Raw genomic sequence first — 14,687 nt, 5'->3', positions numbered from 1 at the left:
GCTTCGCGCCCTTCTGCGTCACCTCCCGCCCAAACAGGCGTGGCCTAGGCCTATAAATACGAGCATAGCTGTCTAACACGCCGATTTTCTTAAATTCACGAAGCTGCACGCATCGCTGGATTGGATTCGAGCCGCCACAGCCGTTTGGAACAAGCACCTCAGCAGGACGCGCCTCTTACCTGAAGCCGCTGGTCATCGCCGCCTTCAGCCGCCGTTCCCTGCTGCGCTTCTCCGGAGTGGAATATCCTTTACATTATGTGTGTGTGTTTTGTGTGTGTGTTCGCCGTCGCGTCACACAGTTTTTCCACACTAAAAGAGCCGAGCGTCTTTTTCAAGATGTCTCGCACCTCCTGTGGCTCGTGTAGAGCCCCGCTCAGCGACGGGGACCACGTGCTTGTGTTTCCTGCCTGTGAGTATCACGCAGCTTCAGCTCTCGTCGATGGCGGCTGCCATCACTGTGATTTGATGCCTACGGTGACTCTGCGGACTCGCCTGGCGTTCATTTACTGAAGCTGCACCCTTTTCCGCCCGCTGTAGTGCCGCGCCGTGAAAAGCGCCGTGCTCAGCGGAGCCCGGAACCTCCCTTCACCACGAGATGCTCGCCGCTGCTGCCGCTAGCTTCTCCGCCCGCTTCGCTCGACTCTCTGACCGACGGACAAGGGCCGCTGTGTGCCGCCGCGTCCGTCATGGATGAGGAAGATGAAGCCGTGTCTGTGAAGGACGACTGCTGTTCTCTCCTCGCTTCGGGTAGCGAGGGATGGGCGAGCTCCGAGGATCTCCCCTCCCCCGCCGCTCGTGAGCGTCGACGGAGAAAGACCAGCATCGATGCGCTTACCGGCTGGATGGCTGCTTTTCTGCAGAGGAACGTACGTTACCGTCCTCACGACCCGCGCCTTTTTCTTCCTGAATTCACGAGGAAATCGCGGAGTCCCGGAAAGCCCCGTTTTCAGCCAGGATGCGCATTTCTGCTTCGAGGAAAGCTACAGTGTTAAAATCCCGCCGCGGCCGGATTTCACTAAAATGTCTCGCTCGCACAGTCCCAACATTCGCGACCGTGCCAGTGTATTTTGCAGTCACCAAATCGGCATCAATGCCCGTTTGCCTGCACACAGACGCCGTTTTCACGACGCCCCAGGTAAATCTGAAAATGTATTTACTGGTGTCCCGGCCACGGCCGATGGTGTAATGTGTGTATCCGTAATGCCCACGACCTAGTGCCCATTCGTACACACAAGCACAGCCCTACACAATACAGGGCTTGCACACATAAAATCGACCCGTGTCGGTTGTGCTTCACATGTAAGTTAGTGAACGTGCCCGCTTTTCAGTGCCCACAATCACTACACACTGCATGTCCCGTGGTTTCTGTAAAAACGAAACGAATGCACGGTCAGTCGGTTCTGATAGACAGTACTCTCTGTGCTACACGGTGTCCCGGCCACAGCCGATGATGTAATGTGTGTATCCGTAATGCCCACGACCTAGTGCCCATTCGTACACACAAGCACAGCCCTACACATACAGGGTTTGCACACATAAATCGACCCATTTCGATTGTGCATTATAGGTAGTGAGCGTGCCCGTTTTCAAGCGCCCACAATCACTACAAACTACATGTCACACGGTTTCTATGAAACGAAACCAATGCACGGTCAGTCAGTTCTAATAGACAGTACTTCCCAGTGCTATAAATGTACCCGCGTTCACGCACCCACATTTATTCTCAAACATGCCGAGCCGTACGGGGCTCGCACCGCGCGCTCTCTCTTTCACCTGAGAGAGCTGAGAGCGCGCGCGGGCTGCCCGCTCGATTAAGCGCGCCCCCGCATCACGCTGCAATGGCGCCCATGTTACAGCACACGACTGCTCTCGTGTCGCCGCCATTTCGCGACCAGAGCCCGGTTTTTCAACCCATGCAAGCACAGCCCTGAACAACGCAGGGTCTGCACACATAAAATCGGCTCATGCCGATTGTGTTTTACATGTAGTGAGCGTGACCCACTGCCAAGTGCCCACAACCACTACACACTGCACGTTCCGCGGTTTTCTGTAAAAACGAAACTAACGAACGGTCAGTCAGTACACAAAAACAGTGTTCCCGGTGTTATAAATGTGCCCGCCACCAAGCGCCCACGTTTATTCACAAACATCACGAGCCCTACGGGACTCGTCCCGCGCGCTCTCTCTCGACACAGAGAGCTGAGCGCGCGCGGGATGCATACTGTGTTAAACATGCCCCCCGCCTCACACGCCACGGCGTCCATGTCACAGCACACGGTTGCTCTCGTGTCGCCGCCATTTCGCGACCAGGGCCCAGATTACATTCAACCCCTAGTCACACGTGCAGATGCATGGGAATGACTTCCCGGGGTCTCAGAATGGGTGCTAGAGACTATAAAAAGAGGCTATTCGCTACAGTTTCATCGACGCCCTCCCCGTTTCACGGGAAAAGTCGAAACCACGGTAAAAACAGAAGTAGCACATCTACTTCGAGCCGAAATAGCGAAGCTATTGAGCAAAGGGGCCATAGAGCCTTTATCTCAAGCTCAGAGCGAAGGGGGTCTGTACAGCAGATATTTCCTGGTACCGAAGAAAGACGGGGGTCTCAGACCCATTTTAGATCTAAGGCGTCTGAACAAAACGCTAACAAAGCGGAAGTTCAGAATGCTCACGACCAGAAAAATCCTCCCGCAAATTCGCCGAGGAGACTGGTTTATGGCGATAGATCTGAAAGACGCGTATTTTCACATACAAATTGCGTCACGTCACAGGCGATTTTTGAGATTCGCCTTCGAGGGCCGGGCATATCAGTACACAGTCCTGCCATTCGGCCTATCCCTAGCACCTCGTACATTTACAGTGTGCATGGACGCGGCGCTGGCACACCTGAGACTCCGAGGCGTTCGAATTCTGAACTATTTGGACGATTGGCTGATTCTAGCTCAATCTCCGTCAGAACTCGCTCACCACAAGACACTAATACTCGATCACCTCGAGTGCTTAGGTCTGAGAGTCAATTGGGAGAAAAGTTCACTGTTTCCCAGTCAAAGGATCTCCTTTTTAGGACTGGATCTGAACTCACTGTCTATGACAGCACGCCTGTCATCACAGCGCAGGCGAAATACCCTGCAAATGGCGAAATCCTTCCGCAGCGGCCACATAGTGCCGCTCAGGAGATTTCAGAAAATGCTGGGCCTCATGGCCTCAGCCTCTACAGTGCTGCAGTTGGGCCTGCTGCGCATGCGCCCACTACAGTTCTGGTTGAGAACGCGCGTACCGCGCCGAGCATGGTTACACGGTCGTTATCGCCTCAAGGTCACTCAGGAATGCATTTCAGCCCTGACACCATGGAGAGCGTCAGACTGGTACCGGTCAGGTGTAAGCCTGGGGACTTCCTCGAGCCTGAAGGTGGTGTCCACGGACGCGTCCACCTCAGGCTGGGGAGCACTGCTCGACGGCAGACCGCTCTTTGGCCAATGGGCAGAGCGAGCCAAACTACCGCACATAAACTGCCTGGAAATGATGGCGGTGGACTTTGCGCTGAGGCGTTTCTGTCCCCGGATAAAAGGACACCACGTCCTGGTCCGCTCGGACAACGTGTCGGTAGTAGCCTACATAAACCACCAGGGTGGCCTGAGGTCCCGAAACCTATTCAGGTTAGCGGAACGCATACTGGTGTGGGCCCAGCACAACCTGCGCTCGTTAAGAGCAATACACGTGCCAGGCCACTTGAACGTAGGCCCGGACAGACTCTCACGGAACAATGTTCCTACGGGAGAGTGGTCCCTACACACACAGACAGTGCGTCTGCTGTGGAAAAGGTTCGGCAGAGCGGAAATAGACCTGTTTGCAAACCAGGAGAACGCTCACTGCCCAGAATTCTTTTCGAAGAGCGCGAACGCGCTGGCCAGAGTCTGGCCCCGCCGTCCGCTCTATGCCTTTCCTCCTGTCTCACTCCTGCCTCAAGTGCTGGAGCGTATCAAGGAGAGCGGATGCTCGGTACTACTGGTTGCTCCATACTGGACGAATCAGACCTGGTTCCCAGCTTTGATGCGACTAAAAAGTACTGCCCCGTGGCCGATTCCAGTGAGGAGAGACCTCCTCTCACAGGCCAAGGGCGCGATCCTGCATCCTCACCCCGAGCTTTGGTCCCTACACGTATGGGCCATAAACGGGTACCCGCTAACCTCCCAAGAGGAGTGTTAGACACGATCGAGCAAGCTAGGGCTCCGTCTACTAGACGGCTCTACGCTTCCAAATGGTCGGTGTTCTCTGGATGGTGTTCAGATCAAGGTCTGTCACCACTTCAGTGTGGAGAACCGGAGATTCTCTCCTTCTTGCAAGAGCTATTGGATAAGGGAAGAACCCCATCCACGCTCAAAGTCTATGTGGCTGCCATATCAGCGTTCGTTAATCCAACGCTTGGCCGTTCACTAGGCAGGAACGACCTGGTGGTCCGTTTCCTTAGAGGCGCCAGGAGGTTAAACCCCCCAAGGCCCCCCTCAGTCCCCGTTTGGGACCTTTCTACAGTGTTGAACGCTATGAAAGGGGCCCCTTTCGAGCCTATTCACTCAGTTGACATGAAACACCTGTCTTTCAAGACCGTGTTTCTTTTGGCTCTCGCTTCAGTGAAGCGTGTGGGAGACTTGCAAGCGCTCTCAGTGAGAGCTTCTTGTATGGAGTTCGGGCCAAACGACTCTGTAGTCGTATTGAAACCGAAGCATGGGTACGTGCCTAAGTCCCTCAACACACCGTTCAGGGCTCAGGTCATCTCCCTGTCGGCTCTGCCGGCTTCAGAGGACGGAAATAGCCCCCTTTGCCCGGTCAGGGCATTAAGAGCTTATGTGTCCCGCTCCGCTGTTTTTCGACAGACGGAGCAGCTCTTTGTTTCGTTCAACGGACGCTCCAAGGGGCGAGCCGCGACGAAACAGAGTCTGTCTCGATGGGTAGTGGACGCCATTGCGCTAGCCTACGCATCTAGAGGTTTGGAATGCCCTTTGGGCATCAGAGCACATTCCACGAGAGGCATGGCCTCTTCATGGGCTTGGTATAGCGGAATCTCGTTACAAGATATCTGTATGGCGGCAGGCTGGGCCTCCCCGTCTACATTTATTAGGTTCTATAACCTAGAGGTTCCTGCGTTGCAGGCTAAACTGCTCTCGGTCTAGAAGACTATGTATTAGTGTCCTGCCCCGCGCTGCGGCCCAGGTCACTTCAATGTTAATATGTATAAGTGTTTCTGCCCCGCGATGCGGCCCAGGTCACTTCAATGTTTAATGTGTATAAGTGTTCCTGCCCCGCGCTGCGGCCCAGGTCACTTCAATGTTTAAGCATCACTCACTGACAATGTGTCCCATGAGCATGCTATTACCCCTCATATATATCTATATTTACATATATATGCTATTATGCCTTAAGAGGCACTACTATAAAGGGATGATGCTAATTTAGCCGCTCTCCCTATACTTCTTGGGGTAGGCACTTGTATACCAGGGCGCGCGCGCCCTTAGGTGTCTGTGTCGGTCCAAGAGCACGCACGGCGTTTTACATGGGGTTCCCGTAGCGTTCTTCGACGCAGTACGAGAGAACTCTACGTAAGAGAACGTACTCGGTTACTAACGTAACCTCGGTTCTCTCTAGAAGAGGGAACGAGTACTGCGTCTCATGGCCGTGCGTGTCCGCGCTGCGTCGCTTCATTGACGAAAATCGGCGTGTTAGACAGCTATGCTCGTATTTATAGGCCTAGGCCACGCCTGTTTGGGCGGGAGGTGACGCAGAAGGGCGCGAAGCGCCCTCATTGGTCAGCGTCCTGGCCTCGCATAGGCTGTGCTTTTCTGGCAGAGCAGCCAATGGGTGAGCTGTATTGCTCCGCCTAGGTTGTATGCTTCAGAAAAGCGTTTTACATTATTACAAAATTAAGGATTAATTTTAGGCTTCAATCTCGACAAAGAAATATCTTTCCCGTAGCGTTCTTCGACGCAGTACTCGTTCCCTCTTCTAGAGAGAACCGAGGTTACGTTAGTAACCGAGTACGTTTTGCGCCGGAACACGCCTCCTCTTTTCGCCGAACCGCCCCCGCGAGCGCAAGTTCATTCCCTAATTTACCGACGCGCGTCTGTGGAGGGAAAAGTCCGCTGTGCGCGGGTGCAAAATAGGAATGATACATGCGTCGGTGTACAAAGTCAATTGCGCTGGGTGCAAGATAGGGCCCTAAGAGTTAAAGCCCATCTTTCAATTTAATTGTATAACTTAATTTATACAGAATCTTGTATGAAAATGTCAATTTAAAAATACATACATAAGAATACATATGTTTTACAACACCCACGGGCAGAAATTAAGACAAAAGTGTACCTATTCTGAGCTAGGCTCCCAAAAACCGCCCTTTCCCCAGAGAAGGCGTCATATGACGTATAGTAACGACAGGCAAACATAGGCGCTGCTGCCCTGGTTCTCAGTGTGGGTTTACGTAGTCTGAGAGGTGGTAACAGAAAAGAGAGATTGTCGTTATCGTTATAGTTGAGTAGGTTTGAGTTGTCTGTCACAATGGTGAATTCTTGTGTTTGTTTTGGATGCAACAACTCCAACTTGTCTGGCCATCGGGTCCACCGATTTCCAAACAAGAAACACAAAGATTTCCGTGCTTGGATACGTTTCGTCCAGGCAAGGGATGAAAGGTCTGACCTAGCTGACCGTCACAGATGTAAGCTATAGCCTACAGCATTCATTTAAAATCTGGGATCTAAATTAAACTGACAATCTACATGGATGCTTGAAAAACAACAAAGTCGACAGGAATATTGCTAAATATGATTTATTATAGATTCTACAATGTGATAAACATGGAGACAACGTTAGCCACAATTAGCTATAGCCTGTGGTCACTCACCAAGACACCTGCCCAATTCTCCACCGATTCTCCTCACACCACAACTCTATCTCTCTCCTCTGTCCATTTACCCTTCCCCTTAACTCTGCCTGACATCTCTCTCGCCTAGGCGGCTCATAATTATACGGTAATGGCCCATCGTAAGAGTTGACATGAACCCCAACTGCAACCTCTTCACTGTCTGCCTCTATTACGAAGAGATGAGATTTACCGGCCATTGCGGCACGTCCGATCAGAGCGTTTTTGACAGCGGAAGTAATTTTACTCACAATTTCTTTAAAAAAACTTTTTTAATGCACATTTATGATTAATTTCTTCACGCAAATCGAGTTCCTACACTATTTATCAACACGTTCATTCACAGGGATCTTCAACTTGAAAGATGGGCTTTAAGGAAGATTTAACACCCATTGGCAGATTATTCCACAATCTTGGACCAGCGACAGAGAAAGCACCATCAACCTTCAATTTGAGACACCCATGAGGAATAGTTAGAAGAAACTTGATCGATGATCTTAGTATTGCGCTTGGACTGTAGGGCTTGATAAGTTGATAAGTATTCTGGCGCCATTCTGTGAAGTATGTCAGAATGTTTTACTGTATCCTAAATTGCGAGCAACGTATGTTTGGCAGGTCCCAAAATTGGTTTCGATTTGGCTATTGCCCTTAGAAGAAGCAACTATGAACCACCATTTTTATCTGTCGATCAATTATGATAGATGAGTCAAATGACTACAATTCCTTGCTTTGTTAAGAAAGTGTCTCTCTACAAACATAAACTAGTATTGTTAATAACCATGTAAAGCTCATAGCTTTCTATTTTCTTGCATTACATGATCAGGTGATGTGGGTCAATTGATGGATGAATGTAAGAGTCTGAGCGAACAATGTCATGCACTGCAAGATGAAAACACAAGACTGACTCATAGATTGCACATGCTACAAAAGAGGAGGTGAGAAACTACACCCTTTGATACTCAATTGTCTCTGGTTCTGGCATTTTATGACATCTGGAATTTGTACATATGTTGAATGAAAGCATTTATCACAACTTTTTGACAAACTATTGTTGAAATTTTCTTTCCGGCATTGATAATTCCTATTGGAACTGGAAACTGGGGCCTAAAAAAAAAAAACTTTAGGAACATAACATTTGAATTCGGGATCACGCGTACTGTGTACAGGGAGCAGCAGTACTGACCACACATTTTAGATGTGTCAGATTTGCCTCCATTTAGTTAGCAACACCCAATATGATCCAGCAATTCCAGATGACCAATTTAAGTCCTGCCCAACATTTTTTCTCATTCCAGAAGCCGGTTCACTTGGAAATACATCACAATAGGGAAGAAAAGACAATCGCAATTTCCATTTCATGCCGACTTGAACAAGTTTCACTAATATGTAGACGTTTCACTCCTGTATTTATGCATCTTGTTTTGGCTTTTATGTCACAGTTCAGGCAGTTCCTACATATCTCTTAAAGAAGAACAGGAAGAGACAGAAGAGGGAAACTATATGCAGTGTGGAACAGAGATGGAAACCGGAGGTTCTTATATGAGTGTGAATCAAATTGGCTCCAACTGCAGGCTGGTGGATGCAGGTATCCAGAAGAATATATCGTTTGATGGCAAACCTATCACCCCCACTAGCTGGACAGGAGGTTTTTCAGAGATCCTCTCACTGAGAGATCAACTTAAACAAACAGAAGAGAAGGCCACACACGTGCAGCGAGAGGTATTCCTGATGTCCTTTTTTAATTTTTATTTTATTTTAAAGATTTTTTAAGAATATGTTCTCTACATTTTGCTTAATTGTGTCTTTTAGTGTGATGGAGTAAAGAATGAACTAGAAAATCTGCGGGAAATGTATGAGACCAGTCAGAAGGAGCGAGCGGAACTGGAGCTAGAGTTACTGCGCTGCAGGGAAGAGCTGGAGAGGACTGCTGACGCAAAAGAGGTACATTGATTATTTAAAAGTAGGTGTAAGACTGGGAAAACTGGTTGGAAAGATAGACTGGTCTATGAGACAAAGGACCTTGCTGGAAATTAACATCTGACCTCCCCCATGCAGTCTCACTCCCTCTCACAAACACCTAAAAACTCACACGTCAAGTCAAGTCAAGTCATCTTTATTTATATAGCGCTTTTTACAATACAGATTGTATCAAAGCAGCTTCACAGTGATAACATGAAAATAATACAAAAAAAACAATTTCATCATCATCCACCTTTAAGGCAGATCTATAATATTGTTGAATATTAAATGTCCCCAACTAAGCAAGCCAGAAGGTAAGGCAACAGCGGCAAGGAACCAAAACTCCATCAGGTGACAGAATGGAGAAAAAAACCTTGGGAGAACCCAGGCTCAGTCGGGGGCCAGTTCTCCTCTGGCCAATGAGTGAACAGTGTATGAAGTTCAGAATGAATCAGAGTATTTGTCCAGTTCCGGTTGGTTGAAGTCGGAGTGGAGAGGAGGAGAGACTGGTTGACACTTCAGGTCAGCGGCGTCGTCGTCGTGTCCTGGCGCTGGTCCTTCATCAGATCTGGATACGGCCTGGTTCCGGTGGACAGCAGTAAACCTCGGGATAGACAGAGAGACTAATATTAGCGTAGACGCCATCCTTATTATGATGTACCAAGTACATCAGGATTTACGGGAAGTGTTCCCGGTCCCGGCTGTTCTAAACTATGCAGCCTAATTATATAAGTCTATAATGTGTTATGTGTATGCTAGGCCGAAGAGATGTGTTTTTAGTCTAGATTTGAACTGACAGAGTGTGTCTGCTTCCCGGACAATGGTAGGAAGACTGTTCCAAAGTTTTGGTGCTAAGTAGGAAAAGGATCTACCGCCAGCAGTCGATTTTGATATTCTAGGTATTATTAACTGGCCGGAATTTTGAGATCGCAGTAGACGTGAAGGACTATAATAAGTTAAGAGCTCGCTCAAGTACTGCGGAGCTAAACCATTTAGTGCTTTGTAAGTGATCAGCAATATTTTAAAATTTATACGATGTTTAATAGGCAGCCAATGCAGTGTTGACAGAACGGGGCTAATATGGTCATACTTCCTGGTTCTAGTAAGAACTCGAGCTGCTGCGTTTTGAACTAGCTGTAGTTTGTTTATTAAGCGTGCAGGGCAGCCACCCAGTAGAGCATTACAATAATCTAGCCTTGAGGTCATAAACGCATGAACTAATTGTTCTGCATTATTCATTGAGAGCATATGACGTAATTTAGATATATTTTTAAGATGGAAGAAAGCGGTTTTACAGATACTAGACACATGACTTTCAAATGAAAGATTGGTATCAAAGAGCACACCCAGGTTCCTAACCGACGACGAAGACTTAACAGAGCAGCCATCAAGTGTTAGACAGTACTCTAGGTTATTACGTGTGGAAGTTTTTTGTCCAATAATTAGAATCTCTGTTTTTTCTGAATTTAGTAGTAGGAAATTACTAGTCATCCAATTTTTTATATCAGCTATGCATTCCGTTAATTTTGTGAATTGGTAGGTTTCGTTAGGTTTTGAAGAAATATACAGCTGAGTATCGTCGGCATAACAGTGAAAGCTAATTCCATGTTTCCTAATGATATCTCCTAATGGTAGCATATACAGAGTGAACAGCAGCGGTCCTAGTACTGAGCCTTGTGGTACGCCATACTGAACTTGTGATTGATAAGACATCTCTTCATTTACTGCTACAAACTGATAACGGTCAGATAAGTATGATTTAAACCATGCTAGTGCAATTCCACTAATGCCAACATAATGTTCGAGTCTATTTAAAAGGATGTTGTGGTCAATGGTGTCAAATGCAGCACTAAGATCCAGTAATACTAATAGAGAGATACAACCACGATCGGATGATAAGAGCAAATCATTTGTGACTCTAACGAGAGCTGTCTCGGTACTATGGTACGGTCTAAATCCGGACTGAAAATCCTCGCAGATATCATTTCTTTCAAGAAAGGAACACAGTTGTGAGGATACTGCTTTTTCTAATATCTTTGACAGAAATGGCAGATTAGAGATCGGCCTGTAATTGACTAGTTTTGTAGGATCAAGTTGCTGTTTTTTAACAAGCGGTTTAATCATAGCTAGCTTAAAGGTTTTTGGTACGTATCCTAGAGACAAAGATGAATTAATGATATTAAGAAGAGGATCTATGACATCTGGAAGCATCTCTTTCAGCAGCTTAGTCGGTATAGGGTCTAACATGCACGTTGTGGATTTAGATGATTTGACGAGTTTGCAAAATTCTTCCTCTCCTATAGCAATGAATGAATCTAATTTTCCCTCAGGGAGACTACAATGCACTTCCTGATGCGATACTGTATTAGACGGTTGCATAGTTATAATTTTGTCCCTGATATTATCGATCTTATAAGTGAAGAAGTTCATAAAGTCATTACTGCTGTGTTTCTTGGAAGCTTCTGGGCTTGAAGCTTTCTTTTTCGTTAGTTTAGCCACTGTTTCAAATAAATACCTAGGATTATGTTTATTTTCTTCTAATAGGGTTGAAAAATAAGCAGATCTAGCAGCTTTTAAAGCCTCTCTGTAAGCAATCGAGCTCTCCTTCCATGAAATCCGAAACACCTCTAGTTTTGTTTTCTTCCAGTTGCGCTCCATTTTTCTGGCTGCTCTCTTAAGGGCCTGAGTGTGCTCGTTGTGCCACGGCGTTGGACTATGTTCTTTAATCTTCTTTAAGCGCAGCGGAGCAACTGTGTCTAAAGTGCTGGAAAAGAGAGAGTTAAAAGTTTCTGTTGCAATATCAAGTTCTTCTAAGCTATCCGGGATGCTGAGATGATGAAACTGATTAGGAAGATTATTGATAAAGCAATCTTTAGTAGCAGAAGTAATCGGTCTAACATATTTATAACACGGAGTCGGCTTTGCAGCCTTGGCTAAATGTAATTTACACGAGACTAGATAGTGATCTGAGATGTCATCACTCTGTTGCAGTATTTCAACGGCATCAACATCTATTCCATGTGATAGTATTAGATCTAGAGTATGATTACGACAATGAGTCGGTCCTGACACGTGTTGTCTAACTCCAATTGAGTTTATAATGTCTTTAAATGCCAATCCCAATGCATCTTTTTCATTATCTATGTGTATATTAAAGTCACCAACAATTAGTACTTTATCTGCAGCCAATACTAATTCTGATAGAAAGTCCGCAAATTCTTTGATAAAGTCTGTATGGTGCCCTGGTGGCCTGTATACAGTAGCCAGCAGAATTTTCAAACGTGATTTATCGTTTACACTATATATTTTTACATTAAGCACCAACACTTCAAAAGAATTATATTTACAACTAGATTTCTTAGTGGTTTTGAAAATATTACTATAAATTACAGCAACACCTCCTCCTTTGCGTTTCAGACGAGGTTCATGTTTATAACCGTAATCTTGTGGGGTTGACTCATTTAAAGCAATGTAATCGTTTGGTTTTAGCCAGGTTTCTGTTAAACACAGCACATCTAGGTTATAATCTGTAATCATATCATTAACTATTAGCGCTTTTGAAGTAAGAGATCGAATATTCAGCAACCCAAGCTTTATCATTTGCTCATTTGTATCATATCTATTTTTTATTTGTTGAAGATCAATTAAATTTTTAACCTTAGATGGGTTTGAACGTATTTTTGATTTCCAAGTTCGGGGAACAGACACAGTCTCTATATGATGATATCTAGGTGAAAGAGGCTCTATGTGATGGGATTTATCTGACCTTGGTGACGTGAGGCCGCTAGCAGATGGTCGGTTAAGCCAGTCTGTCTGCTTCCTGACCTGAGGCCCAGATTGTCATGTTTTATCTCTAAGACTATGAGCCAAATTACTAGAGAGAAGAGCAGCACCATCCCAGGAGGGATGAATACCATCTCTTTTCAACAGGTCAGGTTTGCCCCAAAAACTTTTCCAATTGTCTATGAATTCTATATTATTTCGTGGACACCACCCAGACAGCCAGCCATTGAGTGAACACAATCTACTAACTATCTCATCACTCCGCCGAACAGGAAGGGGGCCAGAGCAAATTACAGTGCTTGACATCGTACTTGCAAGTTCACACACCTCTTTAATATTAATTTTGGTGATCTCCGACTGGCGGAGTCGAACATCATTAGTGCCGACGTGAATAATAATCTTAGAGAATTTACGTTTAGCATTAGCCAGCACTTTCAAATTTGCTTTGATGTCAGGCGCTCTGGCTCCCGGCAAACATGTGACTATGGTGGCTGGTGTCTCTATTTTCACGTTCCGTGTAATAGAATCGCCAATAACTAGGGCACAATCAGAATAATTCTCAGTGGGTGTTTCACTGAGCGGGGCAAATCGATTTGTTATCGGAACGGAAAAGTGGTTTTTTGATCCGCGACTAGAGCGATCCCTCACTGTCACCCATCTGCCCTGCTGCACGGGCTCTACTTCAGCCGGAACCGACTCATGTAAAGAATTCACTAGGCTAGGCGCATCCAAAATAGTATCTAAAGCTCTAGCACTCTTCTTACTATTCTCGATTAAAGTTTGGATGCGTGTCTCTAGTTCTGAAATCTTCTCCGTCAGCCTGACTGTCTCCTTGCATTTATCACATATAAATCCTATATTGCCGACAGAGAAGGCTATGGTAAACATGTGACATGAAGTGCAGGTGACAATAACAGGAGAAGACATTACTCACCGTGTTTGTTGACTGATTCTTACTCACCTGGGCTTTTATGAACTCAAAGGCGCGGGCGCGCGAGAGAAAAATAAATAACTGAGCGCACGGGTGGTGCGTTAAAAGGCTAGCGAGTTAGCGTGTTGTGCTGACAATAACGGAAGCTAGCAATGTCAGGTTAATCTGAGATGTTGAGTAAGCTGTATTTAGTAGTATAAACAACTAGAATTTATAATAAATGATGGTTCAAAACAGAAAGAAATACGAAGCTAATACGAGGCTTAGACGCAGCAAACAAACTCACAGCAGCAGCAGTCACAGCGAGGCAGACAGGAGCAATCGATCCCACAAGAATATATATGTGGTTTAATGTGAATGATTATCATTGAGTGTTATGTTTAGTGTCGTTTGGAATGTCTCAGAGTGAGTGGTACAGATGTCTCATTTCCAGATAGGTAAATCAAAAGGAAATAAAGTTTTTAGAAGTTTAGAGAAACTGGCTCAGAAATGAAGAAAGCCATTTGAGGAGTCACCTGGTCAAGGAAGATAAATAGGATTCGAAAGACGGAACACGCAAGAAACCTTCCCCGTATTATTGGAAACCCTCATTGGACCAATATAGTGTGGCTTACATAGGTGAAATATATATATATATATATACATATATAACTAAATTCCACTGCATCCCTACATTTGATGGAGACAGAAAAATTTAATAACGTTCCATCCTTCCAGAGCATTTATGAATGTTTCTACAAATATGGATACCTTTTAAACAAAAACACGCTTTAAACATGCTTTTCACTATTGCACTATTTTTGTCATAACAGAAGGATGCAACACAGGTAAAATACAAATAACAAGTTTATTTGCAGGTTTGGTAGACAATTGAAGTAAGCAGGTGAGAAACTGAGAAATAGGTAGTTGTAGAAGGAATGGCAGTGGATAACAGTCTTATCTGTTGCAGATGCAGATTGTTGGTGATGGTGGACCGGATGGCTGAAGCTGAAGGCAGACAACTGATGTTGATGAGGTGATTAGTGACAGCTTGTGATGATTGTGGAATGGATGCAGGTGGTGGACCAGGAAGGATTCTGTTAGATGTATTGCTGAAGATGACTTAGG

General features: G+C 45.9%; 1 protein-coding gene across 4 annotated transcripts in view; it reads left to right on the top strand.

Annotated features, from left to right (window-relative positions):
* The window catches only part of ccdc136a (coiled-coil domain containing 136a), a 74,912-nt gene that overhangs the window by 54,219 nt on the left and 6,006 nt on the right, over positions 1 to 14,687 (top strand). For 3 of the 4 annotated variants that reach the window (XR_013796429.1, XR_013796430.1, XR_013796431.1), the window contains exons 6-9: positions 7,731 to 7,842; positions 8,347 to 8,626; positions 8,717 to 8,848; positions 14,530 to 14,595. Coding sequence is in view for 1 of the 4 variants with exons in the window: in XM_079603029.1 (XP_079459155.1) it covers positions 7,731 to 7,842; positions 8,347 to 8,626; positions 8,717 to 8,848; positions 14,530 to 14,565 (560 nt within the window). In the remaining 3 variants the exon portion in view is untranslated. Of the gene's footprint in view, positions 1 to 7,730; positions 7,843 to 8,346; positions 8,627 to 8,716; positions 8,849 to 14,529; positions 14,683 to 14,687 lie in introns of those variants that run through there. The other variant, XM_079603029.1, reaches the window with a different exon arrangement.

The sequence above is a fragment of the Phoxinus phoxinus genome (genome assembly GCF_949152265.1).
Source record: "Phoxinus phoxinus genome assembly, chromosome: 25".
In the NCBI taxonomy this organism is placed as follows: Eukaryota; Metazoa; Chordata; class Actinopteri; order Cypriniformes; family Leuciscidae; genus Phoxinus; species Phoxinus phoxinus.
This window is presented reverse-complemented; position numbering and strand designations above follow the sequence as displayed.